This window comes from Leuciscus leuciscus (genome assembly GCF_965113295.1).
Source record: "Leuciscus leuciscus genome assembly, chromosome: 21".
In the NCBI taxonomy this organism is placed as follows: Eukaryota; Metazoa; Chordata; class Actinopteri; order Cypriniformes; family Leuciscidae; genus Leuciscus; species Leuciscus leuciscus.
Genome location: NC_138745.1, coordinates 4799682 through 4815445, shown reverse-complemented (window position 1 = coordinate 4815445; position 15764 = coordinate 4799682). Strand labels below are relative to the sequence as shown.

General features: G+C 37.6%; 2 protein-coding genes and 1 long non-coding RNA gene across 4 annotated transcripts; 1 reads left to right on the top strand and 2 right to left on the bottom strand.

Moving 5' to 3' along the window:
* Positions 1 to 201: 201 nt before the first annotated feature.
* On the top strand, positions 202 to 6199 carry dcxr (dicarbonyl/L-xylulose reductase). Of its 2 annotated transcripts, none has more exons than XR_014201140.1 (9): positions 202 to 342; positions 450 to 550; positions 2083 to 2180; positions 2367 to 2521; positions 2601 to 2643; positions 2729 to 2828; positions 4062 to 4126; positions 5278 to 5423; positions 5841 to 6199. XR_014201140.1 is itself a non-coding variant. In XM_082152201.1 (9 exons), exons 2-9 carry the CDS (start codon positions 499 to 501, stop codon positions 5942 to 5944), a joined length of 735 nt encoding a protein of 244 aa, XP_082008327.1. In that variant the 5' UTR covers positions 204 to 342; positions 450 to 498; the 3' UTR covers positions 5945 to 6199. The 2 variants fall into 2 exon arrangements, 1 of the variants encoding a protein (XP_082008327.1); XM_082152201.1 differs by having other exon boundaries at positions 204 to 342; positions 5306 to 5423.
* Positions 6200 to 6970: 771 nt separating this feature from the next.
* On the bottom strand, positions 6971 to 15360 carry rac3b (Rac family small GTPase 3b). Its single transcript, XM_082152209.1, has 6 exons — positions 15169 to 15360; positions 13907 to 13978; positions 13021 to 13138; positions 10658 to 10720; positions 10398 to 10557; positions 6971 to 8907 (listed from the first exon to the last, which is right to left on the bottom strand). Exons 1-6 carry the CDS (start codon positions 15201 to 15203, stop codon positions 8777 to 8779), a joined length of 579 nt encoding a protein of 192 aa, XP_082008335.1. The 5' UTR covers positions 15204 to 15360; the 3' UTR covers positions 6971 to 8776.
* LOC309485416 lies at positions 9390 to 10096 on the bottom strand. Its single transcript, XR_014201189.1, has 2 exons — positions 9995 to 10096; positions 9390 to 9857 (listed from the first exon to the last, which is right to left on the bottom strand). It is a non-coding gene; the product is annotated as an uncharacterized lncRNA (long non-coding RNA).
* Positions 15361 to 15764: the final 404 nt, after the last annotated feature.

Here is a 15764-nt window from a genome sequence, read left to right as displayed (position 1 = left end):
TTGATGGGCCCGATTGACTTCCATAGTGTATGGTTTTTCCCCATAATATGGAAGTCATTTTTGGGTGAACTATCCCTTTAAATTGAGATAAACAAGGGTTTCATTAAAATTCCTTTCAGTTTATTAACCCATGGTCTTACTAAAAAGTCAACCAATATTAATATCATAGAGGAATAATGCATACTATAGTATTCAGAACGGATAGTATACTAACTAACTGACCGACAGCACCCTCTTTTGAAGAAGTCCTCCAGGTGAAAGTGGTCATGTGACATAAAGTTTGCTCAGCTGACCCTCGCTCGGTTCACTGACTTGTCAAACAAACACCAGATTGTAACTGAGGTACGTAAAGTATTATAAGCTTTCATGCTACATTTCCGCGATTTTCTGCACATCTGTTTTCGCATAAAATGTCCGCATGAAAACAACTTTTCTTTTTGTACTTTCAGTTTCACTAGAGTAGTTTCGTGTGGCTGAATTGGACTGGATAAGGAAAGGATGGAAATAACATTTAGTGGAAAGCGTGCTTTGGTGACTGGGGCTGGCAAAGGTAAGCTTTAATTCTTAAATGGACAATGAAAATTATATTTACTCACCCTCGGTCGAAACGACTTATTTCTATTCTTTGGAAAACAAAGGGCGAGATTCTGAAGATTATCCTGGTCGCTCTTTTCCATGTATTTACAATGAATCGCTACTGAAGAGAGGGAAAGCGAGATTTAAGCTATTTAAAGGGTAACTAAACCCTAAAACAACTTTTTTTTAAGTTAATGATCTGTAAGATTGGGGCTTTATTAATGCTGTTCATTGATTCAAGTAATTTTTTTGACATTTGGGTTTATAGTGTTTTAATTCTACATGGTGTAAAAACGTCTGAGTGCTGCCCTCTTCAGGTTGAACGGTGGCTACTGCAGTTGAATTTTCCTATTGGAAGTTATGGTACCCTCTGACATCAGCGGGTACCAGCTAACCACGCCCTTGCCTACAGAGAGATGTGTCTCAGATGCACGCCCCCTCTCCACTGGGCTCTGCCCACTTTTCCAGCATTTTTCAAATATTGCCAGTGGGTGGAGTCAGGCTCTGACCAGGGGTTTAGTTACCCTTTAATGAAAATTTTGACATTTGGCGTGAGGGCGGGGCAACCTGTCACTCACATGAGATCAACCAATAGCAAACCACAACCATCCAATCAATTCCCCATGGACAAAATCAAGTCCCGCCCACATTTTTTCACAAGCCGTTTCACTCAGGTACGTTACAATAGGAAAGAAAAGACTATGGCTGCATCTGAAATCATATACTCCCTTGAGTAGGTACTTATTTTGTATAATTACTTAACGACCGCTAAACATGTTCTATGAATGTGTGTATAATGTAATTTTGGACGTACTACACACTACACTAAGCACACTTCAGAATCTCACGGGAAGTAGTAGATCATCCGGTTACTTTTTGCTTACTCTTTATGAGTACTGTGAAGTTGAACGGACATACTTCTCTTGTCACATACTGTTTTTCGCCCACTATATAGTAGGGAAGTATGCGATTTCGGATGCAGCCACTCACAACTTCTATTTCATGTTGACTTTACGCGCTTTAGTATGTTAGTCGACATATCAAAAACAAGTGTGCGTCTTAAAGCATAACAAAATATTATTAAACAATGACTTACAATGTACTTTTAAGATAAACTTTTAATTCAAAATTATTACTAAGTGCACTTTCTAGAAGTGTATTTAAATGTGTTAAGAAACATGAAAGTCCAGTGACCTTTTATTTCTTGAATATATTATCTGCAAGTACAGTTTTTTTTTTTTTAAATATACTTTTAAGATGTGAAGTACACTACAAGTGCACATTAAATACAATCAAGTGCACTTCTTTTTCACAAGGGTGTACATAACACATTGTACATAGTGTATTTAAAAATATCTTCTAAAGTCATACAGGTTTGGAACGACATGATATTTTTGGTTGATGATTCCTTTAAAAGTGCATTTTCTGTTTGCTTTGAACTCTCCAAATGAGTGTGGTTAAGTATAATGATACACCAGATCGCTGATTCACCTCAATGCCTCGTAGGGATCGGACGGGCCACGGCACTGGCTCTGGCACGCTGTGGGTCAGAGGTCACGGCTGTCACACGCACCAAGGCTGACCTGGATAGCCTAGTGCAGGAGGTAATGACCCCTCGGTCACGGCCCATTGTTGCGGATCTATTGTTTCCCAGCATGCATCACTTCCAAGCATCGCATTCCTCTGCACCCCAAGAGAGCCTGCTGCTCCGTTATGCTTTATAGGTCTCATTCAGCCAGACTGTGACAATGGAAAATCTCTTTGTAATGTGTGATGCGTTTGATCCCCAGTGTCCCTCCATTAAGCCGGTGTGTGTGGACCTGTCGGACTGGGACGCCACAGCCCAGGCGCTGAAAGACGTCGGTCCGGTGGATCTTCTGGTGAACAATGCAGCCTGCGCTAGTCTTCAGCCCTTCCTAGAAGTCACGCCAGATCAGTTTGACATGTAAGGCTTTAAAATATCACTCACACACTATAATTTGTGTTTTAAAATAGTCGGACTGCATTTGCGATGGCTTTTGCAGGTCTTTCAGTGTCAACGTGAAAGCTGCACTTCATGTCGCTCAAGTAAGAAGAAAGCAAACCTACGCTTTATGATTTCACAATGAGTTTTATTAATGCTACATACACACATAATGTGCGTTTATTGTAGATAGTGGCTCGAGGTATGAAGGCCAGGGGAACTGGAGGATCCATTGTGAACATCTCGAGTCAAGCCTCACAGTGCGCTCTGAAAGATCACGCCGTATACTGTGAGTTCACCGACTCAAACTCACATGTCTAATCTCATTCATGGCATTCATGCAGCCGGCAGCATTATCCCAGGCCTATCTATTGGATCCGGGGGAGAAACGTTTTGTCCAAGGCCTTGTGCATTTTTACAATAGGTACAACAACATGCACTAATTCTCATCAGTTGTAATCCAATCCGATTTCAGATTCTGGAAGTTTTGTTTATGTGAATCCGAAACGTTGCATGTGCACACTAAATACTCTAAAACTGGTTTTCAACATTGATAATAATAAGAACAATTAATATTTGAGCACCAATAATATGTCAGCATCAAATCATCATATTAGAATGATTTCTGAAGGATCATGTGACACTGAAGACTGGAGTAATGATGCTGAAAGTTCAGTTCAGAATCGGAGACAATAAAACTCTGCAGACCCTTTACATTCACAAACACCTTTATTACATACTGCATGAAAGGTAATATTCAACTTTAAAAATGTAGTAAATATTCAGTCTCCTCCACTGTACAGTATGTATGATGTGAGACATAAATAAACCTAGTATAACATGTACAGATATGCGTCACAGCGCTGTTTGTGTGCACAAGGTATTTTTGAATAGTACATTCAAGCGTTTACATGCTTAATTTCTTTCTGTTGATCGGATTATTTCAAGTCTACACCATCAAATTTCATTCTCATCGAGCTCAATCAAATCAGATCGATTACAACTGATTATTTGGGTGCATGTAAACTTATTATAGATGTCTCATAAATGTAGATGCTGATGGAGGATTTTTATGTAAGGGTCGTGATGATGTACGTTAATCATAATGCTGGTTAATATAGAGAAATGGACTTTGACGCTCTTTCAGAGTTTATAAAGGAGTTCATTTTGTGATTATGATCAACTGACTGTACTTAAAAAAATAAATACATGGATTTAAGTTTGAATTAATTTATTACAGTATATTCGAGAGACATCAAGTAGGCGCACAGATATGAAGAAAATTCGTTTCTGGGATGATGGTCATTTATACAATTTAAGGGTCATTATGCAAAAAAAATGTAACCACAGAATTCAGTTTCTGACCAATCAGGATCTAGTATTCCAGAAGTTAATGGCCCTTTTTTCCCCTTGCATTACTGGAGAGCTCTCTTAAATACTTCTTAAAAACTAAATTTTGAATCAAACTTGTCTTATTCAGAAGAAAATGCTCATTTGAATGTGTGGTTTGTGTTTTCTGAAGGTGCCACGAAAGGAGCGCTGGACATGTTGACCAGAGTGATGGCGCTGGAGTTGGGGCCGTATCAGGTTAATCACTCTTAATCCATAACTGAAAGCCAAGAGTTTTATCACATCGTGTTTGTGAAGTCTATCAAACAATAAGCTCATTGTTTGCTGTTTACAGCTTTGTGAAAATAAAGCGTACATTGTGATGATCACTCTTGCCAGGAGGCTTCTAGCCAATCAACAACCACCCTCTCTAAAACACATAAATCTGAACGTCTCCAATCGGAGATTAAATGTCTGGGTGTGTTTCTAACCGCCTTGTAATTTATTGGAGAAGTTAGTGTAATTGCTAACAGATAATAATGCACATTTATGACCTAGTTGTTTGTGCATTGCCATAAATTATGGAGTGAATTAGGGACGTGTGTTAATATTCCCCATCTTATTGCTTTTCCTGATCATATTAACAGCAGAGTATGGATCTTGACTGGTAGATAAATTGGTTTGCTCTAGGAACATAAAACTAATTGAAATCCACAATTCATAACGCCTGTCATCTAAACATTTCTCTCTTGAGAGCTGAATGTAATCATTAATGAACATAATTTCCATCTTGGCCTCAACACTGTTTTAACTCTTTACATGAATAGCTAATTATGATGAATATTATGAATAATAATAATAACAGTAAAAAAAAAAAAAATATATATATACTTATTATATATAATAATATTTTATTAGAATTATTAAATTAAAATAATCAACAACAAAAAAACGGTAAATGCACAAAAGGCTTACAGATTTAGTCAAAATTAAGCTATTATTTATATTATTATTATTATTATATTTTAATATAATTGTATTGAATTGAAATAATAAAAAAATGGTTTTATTGTATTTTCTGCTTTCATATTTTTAATATTATTTATTTTATTAATTAATTGTATTATTATTGTTGTTGTTGTTGTTGTTATTAAGACCAAATGCTGGTTTGTAGTTATTGGTAGACATATTTAACATAAATTAAATGTATTATTTTTAAATAATAATAATATACCAAATTCATAATAATATTTAGCAGTATTATTATTATGGTTATTTTGATTGTTACATTTGATTTAAAAATGATTAATCTAAAATCAAATATTTGCCAGTTTTGTATTTAGAAATGAAAGTGTTTGTTGTCTACCTTGATTGATAGATAACTATATGCATCTTTCATGTGAGTTTAGCAGGTTTTATGTAATCTGACCTCGACAGATAAGAGTGAACTCGGTGAACCCGACTGTGGTGATGACAGAAATGGGAAAGATTGGATGGAGTGACCCAGAAAAGGCCAAGAGCATGACATCACGGATCCCACTGGGTAAATTTGCAGGTAAGCCTGAGTTTGTAGGTCACTATAACAGATGATGTATGTAAAAGTAAAATCTCCATTCCTTTTTCCTCGTGTTTCACCTCGTTGTGTCAATAATCAGGATTAATATGCCAATAAATCAACGACGAGAATACATTTCTATACAGTAACTCTAGTAATGAACTAAACACTGGCAGTGCTGTCAGTTCACAATGCTGCGCTCATGTTGTTCTTCTGTTGGGTTATTGAATACTTCTCTCTCTGCATTTTGGGATTTAGCTAGGATTGTGTAAGCACATTTTAGTGACATCAGACTGTGTAACCTTCAGGCTTGTGAAACACCAGAATGTCAATGTCTGTCCACAACCATAGTGGCTTTTCCAGTGTGTGTCTTTAAATACAGTAATGCTCTTGCATCTTTCTCATTGTGTTGTTTAGAAGTGGAGGATGTGGTCAACTCCATCCTCTTCCTCCTCAGCGAGAAGAGCGCCATGACCAATGGAGTGATCCTGCCCGTGGACGGGGGGTTTCTGGCTTGCTAAAAACTAACATCATCAAGCAAAGGTGAATGAGCCTGAAGCGTTTCGTAACGTGTCATCATTAACTCTTCCTCATTGGTTTGGGTCTGTTCTGACACAAAGCTGTCGTGGAATACGGGAGCATTAGTTGTTTGCTCTTATAGTGGCATTTTTGTCCTTTTTTTGAGTTTCCACTGTATGGAAATGAGCAGCATGAACATTCCACTAAATATCTGCTTTGGTGTTACACCGAATAAAGAAAATCTGGTTTGGAATTTTGAGTGTGAGTACATGATTACAGAAATTCTGTTCCTTTTGATGTAACATACTGTACTAGACTGTAGACAAGCTTGCATGATTAGCAAGATATTAAACCAAACCGAAGCGTTTAACAGCTGCTGCTCTATCGACTTCATATGGTCCTCCTGAGAGTGTGAAGGTCTCTCCTTCTAGCCAGTTCTAGTTGCCATAACGATACAGTGGATTTTATGTCCTGTAGTTTCATGTACGGCCAGAAGAGATCAGCATTCACACTCGTGTCGTGATTAAATCCACATATACTGACTATTCAAGCCAAGTCATGTCAATGTTATCTGTATATGTTCGTATTGTCATGTTTATAATATCGTCATGCCTTATACTCACATTTACAGATAAAAGCTTTGTTATAATATAGTTTATATTTTGCGATGATGCAAGCAAACAAGCAGCTGAGATAGTATACATCACTTTACATGAGTGTGATATACTTATATATCCAACTTTATATACAGAACTGTACAATAATACAGTTTACATTTTGCAATGATATAAACAATCATGCTGCCAAGATTTGCTGCATTGCTATTTATCTATATTAAAAAGGCCTCAAGCAACAAGGAACTTTGCTTACTTGAAAAATAGACAAAGCACTTAAAGTATTGCAAATGTGCATATTTAAGGAATAGTTCACAAACAGCTTAAAATATAATTCACAAAAACATATGCATGATATTTATTTTACTTTTAGGGTGATTTATTCAAATGAATTAAAGCACAGGGTCAAAAGGGTAAGGGTAAAACATGAATAGATTTATTAATTAATGCATTCCTCATCTAAAACATTTTTGTAAATATACTATCTTACATCATGGAAATGTCTTTTGGCAGCTGTGAAGATCATCTTTTTTTTTTGTCCATTTTGAGAGTTATTTACAAAGTTAGGTGAGAGAAAGGAAGTGCCGCAGCACCGATGTAGACGACTCACACCCGACAGCCAATCACGTCACGGACGAATGCCCACACTCACGCCACATGCAGACACGTATTAACAAGGTTTCGGAAGTGGGAACGATCGGGAAACAAATGCCCATGCGTGTCCTCCTTCAATAAAGAGACATTCAGGCTTCTGGTTGTGGCATGCAAGTCGCTCGTACACGCCTGCGAATGGGCATTTGTTCAGATAGAGCTCGGAGATTTTGGATTGTGAAGCTGTACAATAAAACCCGTCATCACAGATCAGAATCAAAGTGGTTTGTCCGTACATAGAAAACTAGAAAAGAAAGAAGATCCAAAAACAGTGTATTCACTAATTTCATCAGTAAGTTTTGTATCGACATAAAAGTAAAAGACACAATGTTCACAGTTTCCTTCTCCAGTGTTTGGAATGGCCAAGTTGTTAAAGAGTAGAGAAGAAGATATCTAGTGTTCATAACTGCGTGAGGCTTTAAAGTCAACATGAAATCAAACACACCCTATTTAGTTTCTTACTTCACTTATAGCACACAATTCACACATGCACGTTATTCCAAAGATGGAAATCTTTCATAAAAATGTAACCTACAAAACTACACGATTTTCACAATCCCAACAGTTCCCAATCTTTCTTCCTCATTGAATATCCTGTTTAAAGGGATACTTCACCGATTAGCATTAAGCTTTGTATCAGTAGAAACCCGGTAGTATTTTGGAATGACCGTGCTTCCCTCCCTCATGTCCCCCTGAGACGAGAGATTTCTGGATTGTGTGTCTGGAAAAAAAACTCTAATGACGCAAAAATCATCATTTAGCTCATCAGAGGCTTTTCTGTCCAGAGGCGAGAGACTCCAGCCAATAGGAGGAGCTCGTTCCGCATGTCTTCAACCCGCCTATAGGGGGATCTCACGATAAAACGCCGTCTTTTCAGTTTCGAGTCGACTAGTAGCCTAGCTGTATCATTTCTCCCGATACTGCCCTCTGTAACCGGTAGGCGTGGCTTGGGAGTGTCCTCGTAGGGCAGCGAAGCAAGTGCATTCTGGGAGTTGTTGTCTTTCACCCACATGAGCCAAAAATAAATGTTCTCGCTTTTCTCAGTCTAGAAGGCACCAACTTCTAAAATAATTTCACATTTCTACTACATAAATGACCCAATTTAAATACACATTCATCATTCCAGCGGTGAAATATCCCTTTAACTCATTACAGATTTTAGTTTCATGTTGACTTTAACGCCGGCAGGAATGCTAATACTGCGAATGGTTAGCTTTGTACAAGACCGTATAAATGAACAGAACTTTCCCATTTCTTTGAAACGCTTCCTTTTACGACACCAAGAAACACTTCCTTACAGCATGTCAACAATTACACTGTACCACTACAACTTCTCATATAAACAATATGAAATGGAATATTACATCTCTGGGCACGTGAGGCCGCGAAAAACAATCTACCACAAGGTTTCCCTCCGACTGGACGCTTCTAGCCAATGGTTCGTATACATGTGATGTGCATTAGAACTTCATGGACGGCTGTCACCGAACCTGTGAGAGAAGTACAATATATTTTCCAGGACGCTGATTAAAAATATTGTAGTTGTGTGTGGGTTTGGGCGGCTTCTGCTCAGAAGAGAGTGCAGCGCTTGCCACGTTTCTTGACGGGTGGAGGGCAGAGGACGGCGCGGATGGCCTCGTCAAACACAGTCTTTAGCCCTCGCTGAGTCAGGGCCGAGCACTCCAGGTACTTCACAGCACCTGCGCAGAAACACAAGAACAACGTACCTTGAATTCGCTAAAACGGGTGTTTTCTGGACACTTGCTCCACTCAGAAGAGTGTGGAGAGTTCTAGGGCTGCACAGTTAATCCAAATAAATACTGATAATGAAATAACACTTAAATGCTTATCAACAAAAGAGAAGATTTATGGGCTCACTGTGGTTTAAAAAAAAAAAAACAGTTTGATGGTTTAACATCTGAAAATTAAGAAATTAAGTGAAGACACCCATGAATATTAGTGTTGTAATATTATTAAATATTATATATTTTTTATTTTACTGTGCAGTATTACAATAGTAATATTTCTTATTTATATCTTTATTTCATGTCATTATTTTAGAGCCATGTTGATATACAGTATATATATATATATATATATATATATATATATATATATAAATCATAAAACTTTGGTTATATTTGTGTAGCTCTGCAAACCTGGATTTTTTTTTTTTAAAAACATGCATTTTAAAATGCAATCTTTTTTTTTAAATTGCAATTAAATGTTTTCCTCCCAAAATTGTGCATCCCTTTCAATACTCTGAGGTTTTTAAGATTTCTTTGAATGTTTTTGACTCTTCTGCTCACCAAGGCTGCATTTATTTGATCAAAAATACAATAAAAACAGTAATATTGTGAAATATTATTACAATCTAAAATAAATATTTTCTATTTGAATATATAGTAAAGTGTAATTTATTCCTGTTATCAAAGCTGAAGTTTCAGCATCATTACTCCAGTCTTCAGTGTCACATGATCCTTCAGAAATCATTCTAATATGATGATTTGATTCTCAAGAAATATTTCTAATTATCATCAATGTTGAAAACAGTTGTGCTGTGTAATATTTTTGTGGAAATCATAATACATATTTTTCAGGATTCTCTAGTAAATAGAAAGTTCAAAAGAACAACATTTGATATGGAAATCTTTTGTAACATTATAAATGTCTTTTACTGTGGCTTTTGATTAATTTAATGCATCCTTGCTGAATAAAAGCATTAATTTCTTTCTTAAAAAAAAAAAAAAAAAACCTTCTCAACAGCATGTGTAGTGAATAGGACACTAGGATAAACTCCTGACACACTGGTCTCGCATAAATCAGCCATTTACTGTTTCTGGCAGGCTCTAAGAAAACATTCACCCCGAGGAGACTAGCAGAATGCAGACCAACACGACAAAGAGCCCTTCTCTAGGAAAGGCCATTTTGTTTTCTGAACATCTTTCTCCGGCTGCCGCTCCTCCCCCACGTTCCCGGCTCATGCCGGACCGCCACCGGTAAGACAATTGGCATCTTTGTGCCGCCCACTCCACTCAGCAACTCCAGCATATGACAGCATAACCAGCGTCCCACTCACTTCCAGACCCCAGCTCAATAACTCATTATAGAAACACGCCTCTGGTAATGGAAGTACAGTTTTCCTGCTGTCATACATCAATCAAGCGAGTGTCTCATTCTCTCTACGCACCGATCTCTCGGGCCATGGCCAGGCCCTGTGGGTAGGTGATGGGCGACAGCTTTTTGTCCCGCAGCCTCTCTATGGTGTCCTTATCATCTCGCAGGTCCAGTTTGGTGCCCACCAGGATGATGGGTGTGTTGGGGCAGTGATGTCGCACCTCAGGGTACCACTGGAGCATAGGAAGATAGTCTTATATTACATTATAGTATCAGCTTTATTTAAAAATGCATCGTTCTTTCAACAACAATCACAAAATAAGTTTCACCGACCTTTGCACGGACGTTCTCAAAGGATGCTGGGCTCACCAAAGAAAAGCATATTAAAAACACATCCTGTAGAGAAAACAGAGGAGAAATCATTCGACAAGCTGTTTTTGTTGACATAAGCAACTCTAATTGAATTATTGAACCTCTTTCTGTTGTTCTGCAGGGATGAGAGGACATTCATGAGACTATTATAAGAATTTGATGGCACAAAAGAGGTGATGTCTTACATTCAACCATCCAATGTTCAAAATGTAAGTTTCATGAAACATGGTCTCCCTTTCTAAAGATATTTTGTAAAATTACACCTGCCTGTAGAGTGATCTATATACAAAAGATGAATCTATATTTACAGTAATTTATACAGTGAACACTAGCAGACAGTTAGGCCTTACTTTATTTATTACTTTGTTATATTGTATATCTATGCTTGTAATTAGTGTATTTAATCTTATTTATTTTTTACTGACTGTTAATTTGCCTTAAATAATGTTTGAACTTTATAATTTAAGATAGTAATTTTTGCTGTGGTATCAAAGTACTTCAAGTGGGATTAAAGTAATAAATGGAACATATTAATTAACTAACAATTAATTAACAATATTATTAATTTTTTCCCCTAACCCTAACCAGCAGCTGCCCAAAGTTGCACTCACCTTTATGATAAGAACTTTTGAACCGTAAGGGATAGAAACAAAATTGCACGCTATGACGTCATTTTCCGTCATGAAATCTTTTCCGCCATTTTTAATTTTACAAAAAAACTACTTTTTTGAACGGTCCTAGACCGTTGCTCTACTTGTCACAAAAATCTAATCAGATCATCTTCAGACACTGGCGACAAAAATGTATGGAAAGTAAGTAGATTAGTCAAACCGTTCTTGAATAATGCATAAACGAATTCGATGTAGAGCAAGCCAAAGTGGACACAAGGCTATATCTCCACAACGCCTTTAGCATATTCAGACCAAACTTGGTGTGTGTTATTACAACCATAGATATCCATATAAGGCTAGATGTCTTAAGGCGGAGTCTCGAACGGCATCACACCGGCGGCCATCTTGTCACAGGGAAGCTTTCTGGCGAGCTCTGTGGTATCTGAAGTAAGGTGAGTGATCAGCATGAACACAAATCCTCTTATCTCGCTGAAATCTTGACGGATTTACAAACGGTTTGGTTTCTTACAAACGTTATTAACGTGGCTATAATTCTGGATGCTTGAACATGTTTAAATATATAATATTATATTTATTGATAAGTATGCAGTGTCATAACTACATCTCTGACGTTTATAACAAACCAAACCGTTTGAAAATCGGTAGACAATTGAGCAAGTTATGGTTATTTAAAAAGTACATGCACCATTAACACAATGTTACGAGTGAGCGAGCTCCCTGTGGCAAGATGGCCGCCGTGTGCGGACGTCGACCTCCATTGGCCAGCAGCGCGGACGAGACATCTAGCCTTTATTATATGATATCTACGATTACACAGTTTCGGTACAGTGCCACCTAGCGGTCAGGAGATATTACTCTTTTTTTTTTTTTATAACTTATGAACGGTTTGGCCAAAACTCACAAGACTGGACTCTCTAAATTTTCTATAGCATACAGAGTCGAACAAGATCCAATTTTCCCGTGTCCCCCAATGTTGTAAAATACTGTATTTTGCGAATGCATTAGCATCGATATGAAACTCGGTATGTGCCATCGGCACCATGCCCTGAAGGTATTCAAAAAGTTTCAAGACAGCGCCCCCTTGTAATAGAATTAGTATTTATGTATTATAATATTATTATAAATAAATAAATAATAGCTTTTGATGAGTTTTGCCAATTGTCGTGAGACTAGTATTGGTATTTCTTGGATCATGCAGAGAACATTAATACCAATTATAACATAAACGTCATGTCCGCCATTTTGAATTTCTTTGAAAACCTACTTATTCTACCTCCTCCTAGAACTTCGGTCCGATTTTCACCAAATTGAACTCTGACCAAGTCCAACTCGGACTATGGCGGCAAAAAGTTATGGATTTCATGTTGATAGACAAACCGATTATCATTTACTGCATCAGCTAATTTGATGACATGCCTTTTAGGCTATATCTCTGCAAAGCTTTGACATGTTGACACCAAACTTTATGCATGTCATTGTCACCCAACAATGACCACACCGGATCAATTTGGTGTCAGCACTACCTATTGGTCAAAAGTAATAAGCAATTATGTCACATTACAAGTGATTGTATTTATGGGTTTTCAACCATTTTGCTAAAAATCGTCTCCATCTGTCTTTATTTACTCATTTTTGCAGTTGGTCTGAACTCTACTAAATAAAGTATTAAAAAAATAATTTGACGTCACGCACCGTCTGCGGGTACGAGAGGGGACGGAGGCGGTCATAGTCTTCCTGTCCGGCTGTATCCCATAAGCCAAGGTTCACTGGTTTGCCATCGACCATCACATTGGCAGAGTAGTTGTCAAACCTAAAACATGCACATAGACTTAATGCTCAATAAAACATTGCAAAACATTCAGAATGAGACAAATGCCAGCGGAGTTATGTGTCGCCACCGCAGCCATCAACCATTCCTGAATGCTCATTCATCTTAATGAACAACAAAGTAATTACTCAGAAATACATTCCAAAATGTCATTGAGTGGATCGGCTCACATTTTGGGAATATCTCGCTGTGAAGCATCAGGATGCAGTTCATTAGATCTTTAGAATGGTCAACTAATTGTCTTATTGAAATGCAAATCACTGCTGTCACACGCTCTTCATGTCCACAGATCACCAGCGAGGACTAATAAATCATCCCATATGAGCGAGTGGTCAGCCACAACAAAGTTATTATTGTAGAAAATATATAAACCACTTGTACAAAACATCTTCAACACTATGGAAATAATTGGTTAGCTAAAAAAAAAAAAACTTTTAGGTGCAACATTTGCACCATTGGAAGTTATTTTGCCTTTATGAAGGTTTATAAATAAACCAATTGTCCATTTATGTTAAATACTTGTATGATTAATTCTCATTTTAACCCTAATGTATCATAGTTTCAACTTGATCAAAACTTTGATGAAAAAACTGCTGCACACAATCTAGTAGTCCTTCTGTTGCCTGATTGATAGTTTAGACTTTTTTTAGCAAATAAAAGGCCTTTTAGAATAATTATAAATCAGGTCTTTTTTTGTGTGTGGGAAATTTTTACAGATTTTTATATATCATATGCACACTATATACTCACACTGTCGGGATGTACTCGCCAGGGAAGGCATTTGTGGTGTAGCTGATGAGCAGGCAGGTCTTACCCACCGCCCTGGGGAAAAGCACAAGACACAGCTAAACTAGGGATTTCTGAGGTGCATTAAAAGAAAACTCATAGATGGAGAGGAAGTAATGGTGAAAAGGCCATAACAGTATATCATGTATAAGGTTGCATCATGCAAAAGTAGTTACTGCTGCTTGTGTGCTCTTTATGTGGGTGTTAGTATGTCAGATAGTGACAGACCCTGTCCCAGATTCACACTCGCCTGAGGGAAACCATACACACACTCCAATGAAACACACCGACAGAGAAAGAATCGTTCTTCTGAGTCGGATGAAGGACTCGTTCACAAAGCGGTTCGAGAGTCACTGAACGGTGAACCGTATCTTTTCGGACACGTCCGATTCAAATTTTAATATGATGTTGATCATAAAATAAAATATATTATGAATTCTCATTATATATGGAAACTTTCTACAAATGTAAAAGGGCATTGAAAAAAAAACGCCTTTTTTCAATGCCCATTGAAAAATAATAATAATTCTAAATAATTCTAAATGACTCATTTAGAAAAGGAATTAGCATAAATTATGAATAACAAAGCAAAAAAAGACTGTAAATGCTTACATCTATCATTTGAGATAGAGCGAGCAACGTGTGTGCCTGTAAAATAATAGCGAATCATATTCTTGAACCGATTCTTCAAACGAACCGATTCGTTGAACGAGTCGGACTTCCCATAGCAGGGAAAACTCGCTCACATGGACGCGCGCCACACACTTCTCGTGCACACTCGTGAGGGAGTGGTAACCATAGCGGTTCTTGCTTCAGGCTTTTGCCATTCAACATGGGTCAGTAGCACAACACCCTGCTAAATACAATCACTCCCTGACTACAGTGAACAAAAATAACATATTACCGTTCAAAGCCTGTTCATTTCATGACTAATAAACAACGCATACTGAAAGCCGCACGTGCATCAGTGATTCAAAATAATACACGAAGACATAAAACAATTTTTTTTTTACGATGCGCCCATTATAATAGTTATACAGATGAATATTTTAGTTCTTTACATGCATTCTGCATACAACATGAACATGCTTAAGATCAAATAGACGGTATTTCGTTAAGCAAACGATAAAATGCACAGGCCAGAACTAGGCATCAATGCATTGCAATAACACACACGGGTTTTCCAAGGATGCTCCTCTCTATCAGCTCCCAAAAACACTACTTACCCGTCGCCGACCACCACGCATTTAATAGCTTGCATTTGTGGAGAGGCAGGTTGCTTCACTTCACAGGCGTAAATGTGTTTTATTATGACACAGCTCCCACTTAACCCGAGAAATGATAGATATCTGCAAAAATACGGTCACTGCCCTCTGCAGCAGCGGTTTGACAGCGAACCTCGCCGAGACTCTCCGGGAAAAGCCGAAGAGATTTAAAGGGACAGGAGCCCACACAGAGTTGAGTCATTTCCTCCGTGCTGGATGGGATACTAGTTACTAAATAATACGCAGTATGCACTATTTACTGCCTACTACTTTTTTTCCCTTTTCCCTTTTTTTTTACATTTAAAGCATTTAGCAGACGCTTTTGTCCAAATTAGGACTAAATTGAGCGAGTCATCGTGAAGAGGCAAGAAACAACGCAAGAAGTGCTCAAAATACGAAGTTCAGGCATTGTTCAGAGTAGGCATTGACATACATTTGATCAGTTCATGCATTGCCTGTGAATCAAACCCATTGCCGTTGCTAATGCTAACGCTATGCTCTACTTTTTATAGCAGCTGTAAAAGTTGATGTTATATCACGGTAAATATTTTAAACAG

Bases quoted from the DNA above. Each gene is read 5' to 3' on its own strand.
- dcxr (XM_082152201.1), top strand. From the start codon at position 499: ATGGAAATAACATTTAGTGGAAAGCGTGCTTTGGTGACTGGGGCTGGC. The intron at 2,644-2,728 runs GTAAGAAGAAAG...CGTTTATTGTAG, and splicing joins CTGCACTTCATGTCGCTCAA to ATAGTGGCTCGAGGTATGAA. The intron at 5,424-5,840 runs GTAAGCCTGAGT...TGTGTTGTTTAG, and splicing joins CCCACTGGGTAAATTTGCAG to AAGTGGAGGATGTGGTCAAC.
- rac3b (XM_082152209.1), bottom strand. From the start codon at position 15,203: ATGCAAGCTATTAAATGCGTGGTGGTCGGCGACGG. The intron at 13,979-15,168 runs GTAAGTAGTGTT...GCTTTTCCCCAG, and splicing joins TGCGTGGTGGTCGGCGACGG to GGCGGTGGGTAAGACCTGCC. The intron at 10,721-13,020 runs GTGCGTGACGTC...TTTTCTCTACAG, and splicing joins CCCTCTCGTACCCGCAGACG to GATGTGTTTTTAATATGCTT.